Genomic DNA, 17,786 nt, shown 5'->3' with positions numbered 1-17,786 from the left:
AGCGGAGGAGGTTCGAAGGTCTGAAATGTGGACTGGAGGGAATCGAGGAACTGTAAACAGAGCCGTTAGACCTACTATCAACAATGGCGCGAGAAGAGCAAGGATGGACTGACCTTGCTGAAGCGAATGCTTGTGATTTGGAGGAGACGATTCGGCGCAGAGATTGGATGAGAGCAATCCGGAACAGAATTTGCGAAGAGCGTCGAAGGAAGGGGTTTGAGGGTTGATAGTTGAAGTGTGAAAGATGAGCTCTGGTGGTGATTTCGGAGAAAGTAGCAGATCGCAAAATCTTCTTTAGCGTTGCCAAAGTCGAAGTCAACAACGAAAATAGTGGTTTATCGGAGAATTAGTTCGGCCGTTCCGCTTAGCGTTGGAGAAGAAAGAGGATCGAAGTATTGTAGAATGTGGAACCTTAGATATCGGTCCGCCCGAGAGATGACTTGCAAGTGCTTTTTTCAACGTCTTTCAAGACCTTTATTGTGGGTTCGTGCTGGAGTCAAAGCGGCCAACAAGTCTGAAGTCCGCAACAAGTTTGCAAGCTTCTTCGTATTGCTTTCGAAGGTGTGATTCTGGAGGCTCTCGTTCGAGCAATTTGGCTAAGATGGATTCGTGAAATCCTTGTTCAATGGCGAGCACTGTCCATTTGCGCAGAAGCCCGCGGATCTCATCAGATTTGGCGACCCATGTTGCATAGCCCTTCAAGTCGTTGGCGTCAGGGTTTGCCTTACAAATGTTGTCGTGGTAATCGAAGAGAGCAGCAGAGGCAGCGATAACTCTCACACATGCGGTGAAAATGCTTGCATCTGATTCTGAGCAGCGGGGTAACAGGGCCAATAGGTTGGTTACTGAGACCAATCCTTCGATCGTCCAGTTCAGCAGGGCGTTGAGAGGCTTGGAGTCCCACGGCGAGATCTGACTTTCCTCAACGATCTGTTGTCGTAAGTTGCTGAGTACTTGTGCCCATAGGTCAATCTCCCTCTTCTCGTCGATGTATAGATTTGGCTTCTCGACGCTGAAGAGATCGTCGTCTTGCTCTCTTGCCAAGTCTAGTTGCATGTCCAGGGAAAAGAGGGGGTTCATGCGCTGGGTAAGCTCTGGCGTGGTCCCAGTGATCCTGTCCACCACGTTCCAGGCAAATTTGAGGGATGCTCCATACTTTGGTAGCATGAAGTCTTTAGCCAGCCATCGGGCAGCAGCCAAGCCAACGAGAGAGACCCCAGCAAGCTGGGACACTATTTGTGCCCCAATCTCCCTGATCTCGCTATCGTCGTCGTTTAACGTGTTGTAAAGCGGAAGCAAAACCGGAAGAAAGTCGGCTTTTGCTTTACTCACCCACTGCTTGTGGGACAATACGCAGCGCATAGCCTTCGCTGCTGCGAGTCTACTATCGTTGTCCTACGTTGATTAGCAATCTTTCGAATCAAAAAGTGAGAAGCCTAGGTGACTACTTACTTTTGTGGCTTCTCCATGCCACATTAGAGTCACACCCCACTCCCCAATCTCTGACTGCAGCAAACGGCCCGTGCCAGCGAAGGAGTTTGAAAACTTGACAGCCATCATCCAACCACTGAGGGTGACCCAGGCATTCAACAGAATTGGGCCACTGAACCGTGGTTGGAGTCCGGCAAAAACTCCCGACAGCCCCTCTTGAGAGACTTCATAATCGTACTTGTTCTCAAGAGCTTGGGACAAGCAATTCAGGGCAGCTGCATTGACATCGGCGTCGATGTTGCGTTTGTAAATACCCGCATATGCTTGAGCGATTCTCACCAAGTTGGGGTCTGACTTGAATGCCTGAGATATGATGGGCAGTACTTCCAACATCGTATCAGAATCCAATACCGCGGCAGCTCTTCTGGTGATATCAGCGATCGAGACGAAGTTTTCATTAACAGCTGCGATGAGGAAGGCTTGTTTAAGAAGTGCCAGGCGGAGTTCCGGAGCTTGATGGAGCTTCAAGGTCATAGATAGGTAGTTCTCATCTGCCTGTGAGAAAACAGAATCCGGCACTTTTGACAGTGCTAATGCAGCCGAAAGTTGAGCGTTCTGAGTCTCGATAATCTCAGCCAGTATGAACAACCGGAAGTTTGGTGCAGATCTTTCAAGATGATATTGAGCAGAGCAAGCCTTTGATATTTCGGATACATCTGGAGAACATAGACATCAGCAACTAGTCATTTCTTGTATAGCAATAAAACACAAAACGTGCAAAGACTAAATCCTCAAGTGGGACCAGACAACAAAGAAACGGAACGGGCTTACCAAAAACAGCAAGTGGATTCAGCAAAGCATGGCGCTCTACGATACGCCTAGCTGAAAGTAGGCGACCGTGTCGGGTATTAGAATGTTCTCCTTCTTTGCCTGTCAACAACTCGACAACTAAAGTAGGAATATCTCGTCCCATGGTGAGAGCGCAATATGCTCGGGCCGCCATATCACGAACGTGCCATATATCACTGCGTAATTGTGCGGATACGAGTTTTACAAGAAGTGTAGAATCGCCATTTGGAGGCCCAGCGCGTCGAAGAATATCCAGAGCAGGAAGGACGATCTCTGGAGAATTCAAGGCGTACAGATCCTCGGAAGAGGCAAGCAATTTCTCTATGACGCTCGTAAGCTCAGGATATCTGTTGTAATCGATCTTGATGGAACGTCCATCCCAGCCGTTCTCGATCTCCGATTTGCTAACACTGGTACCGAAGATGGTGTCAATGAGACTACGCAATAAGAGGAGGCCGCAGTTTCGAATAGCCCAGCTATTGAGATATCAGTAAACTAGGCAATACCAACACAGATTGAGATGTTTTCTTACATTGTGGATTTCAGAGAGTGTACCGCCAATTGTAAACAGTTTCCAATATATGGCTCACATAACAAACCGAGAGAGGAGCTCTTGAAAGCTTCTTTGATCGAATTCAAAGCATGTACTTGAGGGATACTCGTGTTGTCGTCCTGAGAAATGACAGCTGGGAGCCAAGCAACCTTCATCAACTCCTTGATGATAGTATCAAAAGAAGCGTTTGAAGATTTGGCCATCATAATACCAGTGAGCATCGCTGGAATTCCAGCTGATCGACGTGTTGTAGACGCTTGTAGTTGGATACATTCCAGAGATTTCTGCAAAGTCAGTAAAGAATCGTGTTATTAGAAGCCTCACATACATTGTACCAGTCCACCAGTTTAGCATCCAGCTTCGTGCCAGGCTTCAAGCCCTTGTATTGAGTAAGCTCGCAACTCATATTGAATGTGTGTGAGACAGTAGAAAAGGCCCCTCGATGGCGAAGATTGGATAGCTGATCAAATGTCAAGTCCCCGATCTGTTCGAAGAGCGCGATAGGTAGGAGAGGACCTTCGTCGGGTAGGTGGATCTTGATCTTCTTGAGCAGAGACTGTAACAAGTTACTGGAAGGGTTAGCGAGAATTGGAGAAGACATCAACGACTAGGATTATCTCTAACCTTGATTCGTGGATGGCTCTGAAGCTGTAACTTAGGACGTTCTTCGTATCAACACGATCAACTTCGACGTCATCCAGATCTTCGAGGAGATGGCCTTCAGGGGAGTCGTTGCACAAGATCTCTTTGACAGCGTGCCAGATACGAATACAACCTGTGATCATGCGCTGCTGTAAATCGTCCAATTGAGCACGTAAGGCAAGATCATGGAGCTGCGTCTGTTTGTGGTGCTGTGAGAAGGCTGGAGAGTCCCAAACGAGTCTATGAAAAAGGTGAGTCGCAGGCTAGTATCGTTGCGGCGACAAAACTTACCTTAGTGCGGCAAAATTTCCATGAATGGGTGCTTCTAGCACAGCTTGCCCTAAGTCTTTTTCTGCGATCCGAAGGTTCTCCTCTAAATCTTCCATCAACTGTGTCATCAATTTATTCCTTGCGTCAGCGGAACACTGCATGCCATACAAGAGTTCATAAGAACGTGCCAACCCGTCTGAGTAGTCTGCACGACCAGTCTTGCTTGACACTGCTTTGGCTCTGTCGATAAAATATAGTAAGGCGGCGAAATCTTTGTGTTCCTCTGCGGGTTCTTTGGGTTCTTTGAGGGTGTCTAAACCGTTACTCAAGCTCCGTGCGCTATCAGGTTCGACGAGCTCACTTGACGAGGGTGTTCTGAGTGCTGGAGCTTGCTCGATTCTGTCGACAGCTTCTGCAGCCTTGTTACCACAAATACTACTTCCTCCCTTCTCAGTGCCATTACTCGATTTGGGCGTTCTGTCATCTCCTTGTCTATTGCTGTTAAGCGAGCTATTGCGAGTTTTATGACCGCGTTCAATTTCGACGCCTCCGCATCCTAACATCGACGTCGAAGTTGATAACGATGTCTGCGAACATGAGATACCTTCTCTGCTCTTTGCAATATCTGCCAATGTATTGCTGGACGATGCAGGAGACAATACACAGGGTTTTCCAGCTGTTGATTTAAGCGAGGTGTCCACCAAATTTAATCCACCAGACAGAGGAACATGTAACTGAGTACCAAGCGTCTGTACTGAGGTATCTTGACCTTCCGTACACACCGCAGAGCCCGAATCGAAGTCTCTAGGTGTAGCGAGCCTTAAAATGTCCGCAGCAGTACTTCTTACATCCTCGAATGGGTCTAACAGAAGGTCCATTAACAGGCGAACTGCTCCTGGAGTGAAGAATTGGAAAGAGAATGGCCATGCAGGAGAGCTTCCAAAGACGCGTGCGGATTGTGGTGTTGTCTCGTGTATGCCAGAGTTCACAAACAATAGGGTTGCTCTCAAGGCAGTGATATGTCGTTGGTATGAAGCAGTGGGGATCATTTCTCCAAGCAAAAACCCTAGATACCAGGCCAGAAAGTCTTTATGAGCTTCAAGTAGAGCCATGACTTCATCCCTGAGATCCTTCTGTTCTTGCATCTGGCCTTCGTTGAATGTTCCGGTTCCATGCGGCAGGTATGAAAGATTCTCAACTTCTCTGGCCATTGAAGAGGTAGCTCCTCGCAGTCTCTCAATCATATGTTTCGTATTACTCAGGACTTCATTGCGAAACTTGGCATCTGGATCTGAGTAGAGGACATCCATGCACGATTTCAGAATTTCGAGAGCCACATAACTGAAAGGTCGAATTGAAGATAGAGACGAAACCATGACCGAGAAAGCAAGTGAGCGGACAGTGTCGGAAGCATGAAAAACCAATTGCTTCAACGCATCTTCGGTGAGGACAATGGTCTCAGAGGATTTCTTGCTCTTCACGAGCCAATCAAGCGTTGCTAAGCAGATCAGCATCATAACAATTAATGTGGGCCAACTGTGCGAAATACCTGGTTCTTCGATCAGTCCTGCCTTTTTACCCATCTCCATAGCAGAGAGCTGCAGTAACTGATGCGCGTGTAGACCTTTCGTCACGCTGATCATCGAAGGAGTAGCCATGTTCAGGTCCCTCAGAAAGATGATCGACCCAGCCCGATCAAGCTTGAACAGTGGTGGAAATAAGTAATTCTTGACGTTCTCTAAGCTTTCAGGGTTCTTTTCAAGTCCATTCCTAATCCATCGTTGCCATGATGCAGAGTACTCGTTTCGATTCCCTGAAGCCTTGGATTTCTGATCTCTCAAAGCTCTGAATATTGTGACGAGAAACTTGCCTGCAGCTGGGGAAATGTCAGGAAGCGTCATCCACTCGAACACTCCAGCGAAGAAGTCATCCCACGAGTTGTCTTCGATTTCTGAATATTTTGATGCAGACATGTCGGCACTGACGGCTCCGCTTTCCTCAACTGCGCCGACGAGGCCTCGCACAGAAATGGTGCCTTTCCCGACCAGGTATTCCAGACATTTGAAAGCTGGTTTGACCAAAGGTTGTGCAGCTTGATGCGTGATAATAGCCAGTGTCCTTTGGACGATCGAGGACTTCAAAGAGAGCGCAATATCAATGTCCTTATTGCGAGTGATGAGAGAGCAAACAAGTTCCAAGACTTGACGCATTGATCGGTTCTGATTTTTCTCGTTCCACTCGATATAAAAGCTGAACAATTCTAAGCAAGTCTTCTCAGAAATTGCGACGCCTTGGATGACAGAAGAACTCGAGATTCGACACTGATCAAGAAAGTAACAGAGCTTGATACACGCATTGTTCGATGCGTGTCGGGGTTGAGCAGCTTTGTCCAGGAAGTACTTGAGGCATTCCGATGTAATACTAAGATTACGATATGAGTCAGTTTTTCAGATCAGTAGGAAGATGACTGCTTACTGTTGTTGGTTCTTCGTTGGCTGTCTTTCGATCCATTTCAAGAGCTGACGATCTTCGTATGGTGGGGATTCAGAAGCACCTGCAGTGGTGCCTCCTCTACTATCTGCCATCTTGCTGAACCTTTATTTGATGAAAAAATCAGCTTGTATGTTGTGGGTGCTCGATATTCAAGGTTGAGTCTCTCCTTCAGGAGAATAGCTAGTTCCAGAACCGTGTGGTTTAGAACAGAATAGCTTTTCTGCTTTTCACCGCCAAGGCATGGAAGTAGACTACTAGCGTCTTGGATGGTTGACTACAAAGACGCAACTAGTATGAGGAATTTTATTTGAGATACTTGAGAATCTTATGCCACGTCAGTATGAATTTTCCTCAGGACGATAATCCTGGGACGAAAGAGTTATTCAGTCACGTGCGCGTATTTATGACTGACCAGAATGGTGCTGGACCTCTCAGAGAAGAAACTACTTATTGCAAGTGCTATTTGTCTCTCATGAAAGGATGTTGCACGGCGGGAGCTTTCAGCCTCATATGGAAGGAGTCTGGAGATTCTGAAAGAGGACTTTTTTGCACCAGTCGAATATGAGCCCTACAAGTCCCTAATGTTAACCGACATTCTCACCTGCAATAGTTTGGAAAATCGGCATTAGACAATGAAGAAACTTACTTTCGATTTCTTGCAGCAGGAAATGTTCTCAAAAAAACAGCTTCACATCCTATGGTCGTTGTAGATTTTGACCTTTAGAAGAAGACGCCGGTGTAACTGTTTTTCCTTGCTGCGGGACGACTTCGGTCTGTGATTGGTGTACCCTTAGTAAGCGAGTCGGAAGTCTGACGCTAATGTCACTCTTCAAGCCTCAGGCGACAACAGACATGCTGAGAACTAAAATATTTTGTCGTCAATCATCAAGACAACTTCGCAGCCCCCCGGCGCTTTACTTACAGCTCTTCCAGCACTCCTTCGGAACGTCTCGTAATGTCGATCTGGGACAAGTTCACAGGACGAAAGTCCACGTCCTCGACCTCCACTCCTTCCACCTCAAACCCTGCGGCGGACAGTTTTCAACCTACTCCTTTTGATCCTCAAGAAGCACAAGACGTCTCGTCCTTCCTCAGCCCTACCTTTGCGGACCCTTCACAACTCCACCCACTTGCTGGACTGAATCAGCAAACTCTCGATTACTTATCTCTCGAAGATTCTGCGTTATCGGATCTCCCAGGCTCGCAATCTGCGTTGCCGTCACGAGGCTGGTCTGATGATCTCTGTTATGGAACCGGAGTGACTTACCTTACCGCATTAACTGTGGGCGGTGCTTGGGGCTTGCAGGAGGGATTAAGACGATCGAGTGGGCAACCTCCGAAACTGCGATTAAATTCGGTGCTCAATGCAGTGACACGGAGAGGACCCTTCTTAGGCAACTCTGCTGGTGTGATTGCGATGGTTTATAATGGATTCAACTCGTTCATCGGGCACATGCGTGGAAAGCACGATTCGGTGAACAGTATTGTGGCAGGTGGATTAAGCGGGATGATCTTCAAGAGCACCAGAGGAATTCGACCTATGATGATCTCTGGTGGCATCGTCGCCACGGTTGCTGGTGCATGGGCTGTAAGTGTCCTTATGCTTATATTGCTGTAGACAAGTCAAGCTAATAAAATCCCAACGCAGGTCACAAGAAAAGCGCTCTTTTAATACAGATTTAATCTGGCTCTTTCCGAATGTTCGCCCAAGCTCTTTCCTCTCACGAAAACCACGTACGCCGTATCGAACAACTATCATCCAACCTCCTCTTGTACCAGCACCTCCTCTTCCAACATGTTTTGATTACAATAGACTTCGTTATTAGGCGCGGGATGCATTAGCGATGGATGATCTCTCCTCTGGCTACGGTTACGGCCGAATGTATATGTAGATAAAACACGCCGTTGCGTTTGATGAGGCGTGGTGGGCGTCGCAGAAAGCATGGCGTATAATGGAACGACATATCAAGCAATTGGCTCTTTCTTGAAGTGCTGCAAGTGCTCAATGCCTCGACCCTTAGCTTCATTTGTAGTTAAAAAGGTGTTGCTGACCTAGTGAACAGATTCACTTTCATCTCTAAAAAAAAAATCGGATGTTCTTAGTTGAAGAGTATTTCTTAGCTGTTCCAGTCGCAACTTCCGTCGACCCATTCTCATTTCAGAACATCAACCACCAGCACAAATATTCAGTATCGCTATTTCACACCAAGTTTCTGACTTGAAAACTTCGAAATCATGGAAGTCCCAAAGTATCCACGATTCAGTGCTCCGGAGATGAAGGAGCTCGCAATCGAGTGGGCACTGCGCACTGGTGAAGACCAATTGGTTATCTATGATCTACCAAAATCCAGTCTCGAGAACATGACGATGCTAGATACCGATAATCTCGACATGAACATGCTTGACTCTGCGTTCTTGACTGGGAGTTCCTCGACTTTGGACTTCAAGCACGAAGAACGTGAAGAGAAGAGACTCATCTTTCTGCGGAGTCTCATGAAGCAATGTTTCTCACGGGACATCACCTTAAAGATGGAAACCATGAAATTGTTAGATGAAGAAATCGAATCTCTGGGCTTGTCGGATAGCTTACACAATAGTGCATTCAAAGAAAAGGTCTGCCGCACCCGGAACACCCAGTTTCCAAACTCACATCAATTTAGGCATTCGCAGTTGCAAAGGCTCGACTATCCGCAAAGCATTTTGGTACCAAGAATTTAACCTTGAAGTCAATCAAGAGATTTGATTACCAGGTTGCTCTCGGTGTACTTCGTGGTGGCCATGGTGGGCATTATGAGATTCTGGACTTGTATTTCGACTTCAAAAACAAGTTTTGGTTCTTCTTAGAAATCCTTCAGGAGACCACTCAATTCTCGATGATACCACCCATCAACCTAGAAGAGCAGCAAGATGATGGAGAGGAAGTCGACTTCTCTAGTTCGACCACTTCCCAAGATAGCGTACCGAGCAGCATTTCGAGCTCTGGCAGCCTAACATCTACAAGAACCATGTCCGAGTCAACGCTACGATCCAGGAGCAGCCTGAACAGCACACCTCAGCCAGATCAAGATACAGGAGCCGTCAAACGACGAGGGTATACACTTGAGCATGGGCCTTGGCTGTACCGCATCTCGGAGCAGGGGAGAAGTGCTAGAGCAAAAAGGGGAGCATGGCATAATATCACAAGCTTAGCTTCTTACAACAAGATGATCATTCAGTTCCAGGAGCATTCGCACAGCCACGAAGGCAAGCCTCCTATCGTTTCTATCATTCATGTGAGATTCCATGGCGAGATCATCCATTGAGAACTTACTGACATTATTAGTACCTTGACAAAGTTGCGGTTGCTCAATGGTCCAGGATTCGAGCAAATGAAGAACGGGCCGAGCGCGAATTCTTAAAGTTGATAAAGGAGTCAGGCTTTGATGATGAAGATATCGGTGAGCCTTTCATGAAGGGCGGCAGACTCTTCACGAAAGAGTAATAAGGACATGTCCAGACACAACTCTGTTGGCAACCAGAAATCAAACGTCGAAGTCCCCGGCCGTACGGACTCTCGGAAGCGTCGGGAAAGGTAGGTACAGGATTGGGATCAGATTACCTACTGGATAGCTATTGGCTTGCGCTTTTCCGCAATGGTACAGTTGGGGTATGCGGACTAGGACATAGTTTTGCTCACTCAAGCTACCTTCGCTTTAACAAAGTCAATGTAAAGACTAAAACGAGTCTGCCCCTGAATCTAATCTCCTTTCTTGTACAATGCTAGTTTGGTTGATATGCAGTCCAGATGCTGAAGTAAATACCAATCTTATTGTTTGATACACCCAATAGTGGTCCATTAATTAAAGTACACCATACTTTATTGGAGCTACTAGGTCTGCCAATCATCTGAGCAACTCCCGCACGCTCCTTCCAGAATCGTAAGTCGCGTCTTCGTCTGATGATCTGAATCCTTACCTGCAACCAGTGTTCGATTTCATAGACTTCTAGGCACGAATCAAGTCAATCTCTCCATCGTCGATTGGATGCTTGTCGCGTACTTTAGAAAAACTCGATTCTATCCATCGGCTTGCTAGACTGTCTGCAACGACAAGCCTCAAGAATGTGCCTTCCCTGCTTCACCGATATCATCCTCGAGGATGATCCTCAGTTGAAGAGGAAGAAAGAGATAACTTATTGGGATCCGCGCGCTGGAGGATGGGTCAAGGTTACTGGTACTAAAATTCCAGCTGTGAGTACCGCATTTTCATTTTGCTGCTGCTTTGCCGTCAATCTCGCTCTGGTTCAGTTCATCTTCGTCCTCCTTCCCATTTTGTCTTCTCAACAATGCGGGGTAGCGTGATTCACCTTTGACTCCGCATCGCTTTACAAAACGTCAACAAGCGTTCAGTGTCGTTTTTATTTCTCGCCAGAATAACAACCTTCCAACAACACGTCAATATCAAGAACACTTCGGAGATATCTTGTCTCATCCATCCTGAGCAATTCCTCAAATCGCTAACGCCTGCGCCATCCATCATGCCTATTCCTGTCGTCGTCGAGCAGAACTTTCAACCTCAGGAGGGAGATACAACCAATGGCCCCAGCGTCCACACCTACATCCCTCGACACGATGGCAGTATCCTGGTCGGAGGAGTAGCATACATCCCGCAAGCTACTGTTGCCGTTCCGGTGGCTACTGTGCCTGTTGCTCAGGTCCCCACAGTCGTTCCAACTCCGGCTGTAGTGCCAGTGGCTGCTCCTCCTGTACAGTTTCCTTACCATCTCATGAGCTTTCCGTACTTCTTCTACCCACAGCCAGCAAGTTACTCTCTGGATCTGCTTTCTTTGCGTGGGCCAATGCATATGAGAGGGACTATGCTAACCATTCGTTTCTAGATCTACCCACCACAACAACCCATTATCTACCAACAACCCTACGTAACTCCTCCGCAAGCGGTCTACAACCAACACGCCTATCAACCACCTTACCAAATGCAATACCAAGCTCCCTACCAACCCCCTCCACAAAACTACCCCAACGTCTACCCGGCTTACAATCTTCCCTATGGAGCACCGGGAGGATACGGACAACCAGGCCAAACCGGCGCCGAAGTTCTTGGAGGTCAAATGTTCCTTGCACAAGAGTCCGAGATTAACAAGAAGCAAGAGATGAAGCCCGCCGATGATGATCCTTTCCGCATGTACTGGTGCAGAGAGCTGGATGGAACCTGGACCCAACGAAACCGCTTGACGATTGATAGTGGCGATATTGGCGATTGTCGTTGGTATGCTATGGATGGATCATTCTATTGCGTTAGACTTTCTGACGGTTGAATGGTAAGCTGTGCCCCAATTAACCCATGCCGCATATTGACTTTCTGCAGTCCCAATTTCTCAGCTTTGATGTTACGATCTTTTCTTTCATGGACCATGCACGTTGGTATGGCTGGGTCTGTGGTGGATGGACAACAAAATGGGGCTTTGGAGAATGTTGGACTAAGAATTTGATTTCTGCGCTACGTTGTGCATTTCAAAATATGCAGTTCTTCACAAATCAAGCGAGCGATTTGATTGGGGTGGGATGCTTGGTAGCAATTGACTTTTCAAAATTCAGCGCTTTGCAACTTGAGATATCATAGAGTTCATGCAGCCACCCAATGATCCATGTCTCAACTTTAGCTGTGATAAGTGACCTTTTCCATATATTCCAGCATCGGATAGATGTCAAACCAGACCGTTTCACATTTGGAATCTCCAATGTTCCTTCTTTCAGCGGTACTTAAACTCTCTTTATGTTCCCACATAGTCTAGGCCTTTATCATGCAACCTCTAATTTTAAGATTAGCTTTCCAATGTCTGATCTTTTCACAATACTGAGAAGTTCTTAATGTTCTCATACAACTTGGGACTCTCCCTCTTTATCTCTGTCTTTGAAATTAAGTTTCCAATGTCCCTTCTAACGTCGCACTTATACTGTCTGTATATTCTGACACAGCCAAGAACATTCCAATCTAACATTTTGAAACTCTTCTTTGGAAGAAGGCTCGGTCACGTGCTCGCACCTATATAGACTGCGAAATTGCTCCATAGAGATTTTTAACAAGATCCAACTCAAGGAAACCGCAGTATAGGTGCGCCGGGTGCAGCCCGGCTCGGGTGTCGGTTTAAAGAAGAATGCGTAGTGATTATATATTTGTGTTTGTATGGTTGGGATGTTGACAACGAAAGGTTCTTGAATCTTGACGACAGAAAATAGATGACAGCAACAAACTTTCAGCTGCGTCTTAAGGATATACGAGCGACTATGGAAGGAAATTCATGCAAGCATCAGTTTGTCCCGGCTCTGTCCCAGCAAATTTGCCACAACTCCAAAATTTGCTCGAAGTGTAGGTGTGCCATGACGTTTGAGAGATAGGTAATTGAGATAGTGCCTATAAATAGGAGATTTGGAGAGCTGTGAGTCTGGCAGTAGCCTGACGTTCTATACAGATGAGTGAATAGTCGTACCTGATGCGGAGAAGTGAATCTAAGATTGAGTCTGCATACATGCGGAAAGTTGCTCTGAGGCCAGGGTATAAAATGGCTTCAAACCTCTGGGCTAGAGTATCAACTTCTCCTTACAAGCCTGCGGGCATATCACATGGTGGTCAAGTGGTTTCCCCGACCCCGGTGTCTCTGCTCCTCAGAGACGCGAAATTGGTTTGAGGACTTGGAGCAGAGAATCCGTAAGTAAACGTGTAGTCTCATTTCCAGTTTCTATTGTCAACTAGTCTGAGGGAACTATTGCCAACTACTTCTTATTACTATCAATCATCGTTCTAATACAAAAGCCGTCTGTGTTCAACAGCTATCAAGGCCGACAGACCTGCATAACTATCGCAAGACATGGAACTCCCAGTAATCTGAACGTCACAGGCACAGTAGATCTCCCAGTGGTCCTTCCCATTATTTGGAGTTGTTTTACGGCCTTGCATCTAAGGCTGTAATGGCTGTATATATAGTCCTTCAGAAGTCCGAGATGTGGAGCGAACTTAGAGTGAAGTAAAGTGCGATCAGTTTGTTAGGTTGATGGTATGTTATATAAAGCGTGAATGAAGGATGAAGGAGAAAGAAAGACAGTTAGCGCTTGTACAAACTTTGTATTAGTAGCGGAGTATAAAGGGTCTTGGGATTGAGGCTTAGTAAGCTCAACTTAACATATCATCTATATGCTCTGCTTTTCGGACAGAAGAAAACAAAGAAGCCTACAGGTTCTGTCGTAGGTTCAAGAAGGTTGGAAATTCTCATTTACTAAGCACAAGACACGAAACTTTACCCAAAGTAGCGGAACCTCTACATTTTAAGTACTATCACCAGCTACCAACTCAAAGGTAACTATTGTTAACTAATTCTTACTATTACCAAGTCTTTGTTCTGATATGAACCATATCTGCAACACTTTAAATTCCAGTTCTGTTCTACAAGACTATTGCAAGAGATAGACCCCCCAATGCTTCGCAACATCACATACACAGCAGATCAATGGTTCATTGGCTTTTGCTCTTTGGTTGCAGGAGGCCACCTTGTTTCTGAGGCGGCCACTGTTTATATAGACCTCCGGAAGTCTGAGATTGCGGACCGAAGTTAGAGTGAATCAAAGTGTGCTCAACTTGTTAAAAGTTTGGCATGATGCAAATGGGTGAATGTGAGAAGGCACCTGGCAGCGGAGTATAAAAGAATCTTGAGGTTGAGCTTTGGTACGTCCAGCTCGATCCATATGCTATGCTTCTTAGACCGAAAGCAATAGCACGGGCTGTGTTGGTTATCTCAAGTAATTTGGATACACTTGTGCATGAAATGTGTCAAGTTGATTTCAGGACGTGGATCCAGAGACCTGCTAGTGTTAGTATAACCTCTACTTCTAATTTCTGATGTCAACCTTTGCATACCTGTCGATACTAGATATTCGTTAGACGATACTATAGATGAATGGGAACAACGAGCGACAATGTTGTATTGAATCAGATGAAAGTCCCAAACGTGCAGACGGACAAAATAAAGCTTGACAGCCGTCAAAAGAAACGATTGGAGAGGTTCTTACTCAGGCTTGTTCGTGAACGCTCTAAGAAAGTCATTACCGTGTTACCCGGCGAGCTTGGGGAAGGTCCACAATAACCTTAGCAGCCGTAGCCGCCAGAAAATTTGATGGAAGGAACACGAGATTGTGTGTTGGTATTTATCGTCTTCTGAGCTCTGTGAGTCTCGCAGAATCTGCTGTTAGTAAGGCGTGAATCGAAACAAGAGGAATTTCTGACTACTTGAATTGCGTGAATGTGACACCGACAAGGAGATATCTTCAAAATTGGCTCAGCTCAATCATTCACGCATTATTGGCATAACAAACTTGCTTGAATACAGACATGATCAAGAGAGAACTTTGTTGCGTAGGTAAAGATGGCTCTACTTCAGATCTAGAAATACAAACACAAATCAATCCCAATGTCTAAACTTTTTCCCGCCATTTTTCTACTCCATCAAACACCATCCAGCACCCATCATGAACAAACATAAAGAGAACACAGGGGAACTCGTAAGTCTCCCACGCCATTTCTCGATTCTTAGGCAGAAGCACTTGGCTTCAAACTGGTTGCAAAAGTAGTAGGCACAAACTCTCCACTCTTGGTAACGCTCATGGGATATCCGAACCCAGCTCCCGACGCAAAGGCTCCAACCGAGCCACTGGGTGTGGGAATGAGAGGCAAACCGCTAGTGGGGATAGGAATCGTTGGTAATCCTGAGCTGATGGCCGCCTCAATGTTGGCCATCGCTGAAGGGGCATCGGTAGGAGCCGAAAGTGGGATTGACATAGATCCAGAGGGAAGACCTGTAGGCGTTCCGGAGTTTGGTGGCATGGACAGAGAGCCGGAGATTGAGTGCATCATTGAGAATGATCCAGAAGGGGCATCGCTGGGGGCTTGGCGAGCAGCTAGAGATGATGGAATTCCGGTCATTGATGGAGGAGTACCGGACGGGGGAGTACCGGATGGTGGAGTACCAGACATTGACGGTGGTGCTGCAGAGCCGCTTGCAAAGTTTCCTTGGTCGTGAGCTCCAGACATGGAGGGAAGACCGGTTGGAACACCGGATCCTTGGGGTGAGCCAGATATAGATGGCATCATTGACAATGAACCCGAAGGTGCGTCGCTTGGTGCTTGGCGAGCAGCTAGAGAAGAGGGAGCTCCCGTCATAGATGGCGGAGTTCCAGATGGCGGAGTTCCCGAAGGTGTACCGGATGGAGGTGCTCCCAACTGAGTTGCAAAGTCGCCTGCAGCGGATCCAAGTGTTCCTGTCATGGAAAGAGGAGTGCCAGATCCGGAGGGTTTAGGTCCTGTGGGTGATTCAGTGCCTTGTGGCATTATCGAGCCAGAGAGAGGAGCGCCCGAAGGAATCCCCGAAGGCGTCATAGATCCCGAAGGGAGATCTGAAGGGGCTTGACGACGCGCTATGTCTGTGGGTTGACCGGTCATCGAGGGAGGCGCGCCTGATGGTGGTGTCCCTGAAGGAGACCCAGACTTCAATGGCGGAACACTAGATCCACTAGCAAAGTTGCCTTCGATAGAATTGGGTGCTCCTGACATCGTAGGAGGGACGCTAGAGCCTGAAGGTACACCTGTTCCGATTGGCATGCCTCTAGACATAGCGCTAGTGCCGACTTGCATGGGGCCCGACGGTAATGCGCCTGACGGCATCATAGAGCCTGAAGGTATATCGGATGGCGCTTGACGTCGAACATTCGCAGCGTCAGTTGGTACGCTTGATGGAGGAGTGCCAGAGAAGGATCCAGTCATCGATCTTCGGGCTGAGCCAGTTTGCTTTATTCCAGTCCCTGCCGCACCAGATCCGAACGCACCACTCTGAGCTGCAAACCCGCCTCCAAGTCCACCACTTTGAGCTGAGAAACCTCCACTTGGGATTGGTTGAAGTCCTCCTGTGCCCGTTGGTTGACCAGACGGAGCCGAACCTGGACCAGCAGAGTTCGCACTGCCCGAAGAGAACTGTGCCGAAGCACTGCTGGCCAAAGCAGCGAGAATGAGAATTTCAAAAGATTTCATAGTGAAAATGGCGCTGCCGAAGAATGAAACGATAATGGAAGAAAGGATAAAAGGAACTGAAGCTGATGATGAAGATGGTGGAGGATGATGATGTTGCGAGGGAATTCAATGTATACTTATACACTGAGATGCCATATCAGATGTTCGTTCCAATACGAACCAGCTCAGCTCATCGGATGGCCAAGGACTGAGAGGTGAATTTTTGGATGAACCCCACATCATGAAGTTTCATGGTTCTCCACACAGACGCGTGCTGCTGTGGCGTGCAAATCGCTCCATTGCTCAGCTGAGGCTTTCCTAAAAGATCGTAAGAGGATCAAAGCTTCCCAATACAGCCCTGCGGCTTAACTTTCGTCCAGATTCGGACGATGAGGTGTCGTCGATTCTTCTGAACGAATCGTTGGATTTGAAACGAAACGCCGCGTGTCGAATAAACAGTCTCCAAGTCGGAAGCTGATCAATGTTCGTCCGCTTACAAGGTGAAGCTGTGGCCAGACTTGGCACTTTGTTTCGAACATTATACTATTCTCGTAAGGTTTTCGTCTCTGTTGATCAAGAGGTTCTCGATTCTTCGTTGCATTGCGTTGCCCCACCGCGTTTCAAAGAGATCTCCATAATCCACGTATTTCCCAGCACGTAAACGAGACAAGGCTCGAAATATATCCAACTCGAGCCACCTCCCCACACATAGTTGTTAAAGCAGTAGCGGTGGCTGAGAATCGACGACGAATAGTGGGTCGTTGAGGCTGGTTCCGTCGGTGGGCAAAAGAGCCTTCACTGCTCCATCAAGACATGACTCGACGTCGCGAACATATTTTTGCCGCATCGAGAGCGACTTTGACGTGACATCTTAGGAGTATCGATTTTGTAAGGAGCAGAACGTCGTCGCCGAGATTCATAAGAAGGTGATGGTCGTCCTCAAAGAAAATCGCGTTGAATTAAAGGGGTTGTCGTCCAAGGCACCGACCCACGGAGCCAGGCCACAACCTCGATCCAAACAGCAAACCTCAGCTGCCATTCATCGACTTCACAAACGTCTTCCGTAAGACTTACAGGATTATCATGAGCAATTGACACATACAGAGTACGGTAAACTACAACAATTGTAGTGATCCAGTCTATGCGCAAAGCATGGTTGAATCACGTGTTATCACTCGTCCCGTACTCCCTTTCGGTGTTGCTTCCGATTTCACTCTTTAGTCTTGTGGTATCTGAATAGTTTCACGAACTCTACTACTTTGCTTAATCATATTAATGCTGGCTCCATCTAAGTGAAGCAAAAACAGAACTTGCTCTTCCCGCCCTGCCTCTTGTCGCATAGGCTTACATACTCCTAGCAATCTAGTCATCGTTTTTTGTCCCTTTAAATCTCTTCTACAAGCCTTCATATATAATTCTCATCAGTCATTCAAAAGCAATGCTAGACTCAAATTAAGTGAGCATCTCTCGATCCTCTTGAGATTGATTGTCAAGCGATT

At 47.0% G+C, this 17,786-nt stretch overlaps 6 protein-coding genes across 6 annotated transcripts; 3 read left to right on the top strand and 3 right to left on the bottom strand.

The window, feature by feature from the left end:
• Positions 1-269: 269 nt before the first annotated feature.
• LY89DRAFT_489399 (uncharacterized protein) lies at positions 270-6,469 on the bottom strand. The gene is made up of 9 exons (XM_018207885.1): positions 6,221-6,469; positions 5,295-6,166; positions 3,767-5,243; positions 3,458-3,715; positions 3,162-3,402; positions 2,813-3,117; positions 2,263-2,756; positions 1,453-2,147; positions 270-1,395 (listed from the first exon to the last, which is right to left on the bottom strand). The coding sequence occupies exons 1-9, from the start codon at positions 6,328-6,330 to the stop codon at positions 475-477; spliced, it is 5,373 nt and encodes a 1,790-aa protein (XP_018073733.1). The 5' UTR covers positions 6,331-6,469; the 3' UTR covers positions 270-474.
• A 724-nt stretch (positions 6,470-7,193) lies between these two features.
• Positions 7,194-7,910, top strand: LY89DRAFT_731776 (Tim17-domain-containing protein; the record flags this gene model as incomplete). Its single annotated transcript, XM_018219614.1, has 2 exons — positions 7,194-7,826; positions 7,887-7,910. The coding sequence occupies 2 exons, from the start codon at positions 7,194-7,196 to the stop codon at positions 7,908-7,910; spliced, it is 657 nt and encodes a 218-aa protein (XP_018073732.1).
• An 83-nt stretch (positions 7,911-7,993) lies between these two features.
• On the bottom strand, positions 7,994-8,369 carry LY89DRAFT_489382 (uncharacterized protein). Its single transcript, XM_018207884.1, has one exon. The coding sequence runs from the start codon at positions 8,263-8,265 to the stop codon at positions 8,077-8,079; it is 189 nt and encodes a 62-aa protein (XP_018073731.1). The 5' UTR covers positions 8,266-8,369; the 3' UTR covers positions 7,994-8,076.
• LY89DRAFT_489373 (uncharacterized protein) lies at positions 8,310-10,028 on the top strand. The gene is made up of 3 exons (XM_018207883.1): positions 8,310-8,851; positions 8,899-9,510; positions 9,561-10,028. The coding sequence occupies exons 1-3, from the start codon at positions 8,474-8,476 to the stop codon at positions 9,717-9,719; spliced, it is 1,149 nt and encodes a 382-aa protein (XP_018073730.1). The 5' UTR covers positions 8,310-8,473; the 3' UTR covers positions 9,720-10,028.
• Positions 10,029-11,297: 1,269 nt separating this feature from the next.
• On the top strand, positions 11,298-11,798 carry LY89DRAFT_642399 (uncharacterized protein). Its single transcript, XM_018211748.1, has 2 exons — positions 11,298-11,554; positions 11,602-11,798. The coding sequence occupies exon 1, from the start codon at positions 11,345-11,347 to the stop codon at positions 11,549-11,551; it is 207 nt and encodes a 68-aa protein (XP_018073729.1). The 5' UTR covers positions 11,298-11,344; the 3' UTR covers positions 11,552-11,554; positions 11,602-11,798.
• A 2,799-nt stretch (positions 11,799-14,597) lies between these two features.
• On the bottom strand, positions 14,598-16,538 carry LY89DRAFT_489338 (uncharacterized protein). The gene has a single exon (XM_018207882.1). The coding sequence runs from the start codon at positions 16,306-16,308 to the stop codon at positions 14,815-14,817; it is 1,494 nt and encodes a 497-aa protein (XP_018073728.1). The 5' UTR covers positions 16,309-16,538; the 3' UTR covers positions 14,598-14,814.
• Between the last annotated feature and the right edge of the window lie 1,248 nt (positions 16,539-17,786).

The sequence above is a fragment of the Mollisia scopiformis genome (assembly GCF_001500285.1).
Source record: "Mollisia scopiformis unplaced genomic scaffold LY89scaffold_8, whole genome shotgun sequence".
In the NCBI taxonomy this organism is placed as follows: Eukaryota; Fungi; Ascomycota; class Leotiomycetes; order Helotiales; family Mollisiaceae; genus Mollisia; species Mollisia scopiformis.
The sequence above is the reverse complement of the archived record's forward strand: the minus strand, read 5'-3'. Positions and strand labels throughout refer to the sequence as shown.

Bases quoted from the DNA above. Each gene is read 5' to 3' on its own strand.
- LY89DRAFT_489373 (XM_018207883.1), top strand. From the start codon at position 8,474: ATGGAAGTCCCAAAGTATCCACGATTCAGTGCTCCGGAGATGAAGGAG. The intron at 8,852-8,898 runs GTCTGCCGCACC...ACATCAATTTAG, and splicing joins ATAGTGCATTCAAAGAAAAG to GCATTCGCAGTTGCAAAGGC. The intron at 9,511-9,560 runs GTGAGATTCCAT...TGACATTATTAG, and splicing joins CTATCGTTTCTATCATTCAT to TACCTTGACAAAGTTGCGGT.
- LY89DRAFT_489399 (XM_018207885.1), bottom strand. From the start codon at position 6,330: ATGGCAGATAGTAGAGGAGGCACCACTGCAGGTGCTTCTGAATCCCCA. The intron at 6,167-6,220 runs GTAAGCAGTCAT...TCGTAATCTTAG, and splicing joins CCAACGAAGAACCAACAACA to TATTACATCGGAATGCCTCA. The intron at 2,757-2,812 runs GTAAGAAAACAT...ATATCTCAATAG, and splicing joins CACTCTCTGAAATCCACAAT to CTGGGCTATTCGAAACTGCG.
- LY89DRAFT_489382 (XM_018207884.1), bottom strand. From the start codon at position 8,265: ATGAAGCTAAGGGTCGAGGCATTGAGCACTTGCAGCACTTCAAGAAAG.
- LY89DRAFT_489338 (XM_018207882.1), bottom strand. From the start codon at position 16,308: ATGAAATCTTTTGAAATTCTCATTCTCGCTGCTTTGGCCAGCAGTGCT.
- LY89DRAFT_642399 (XM_018211748.1), top strand. From the start codon at position 11,345: ATGTTCCTTGCACAAGAGTCCGAGATTAACAAGAAGCAAGAGATGAAG.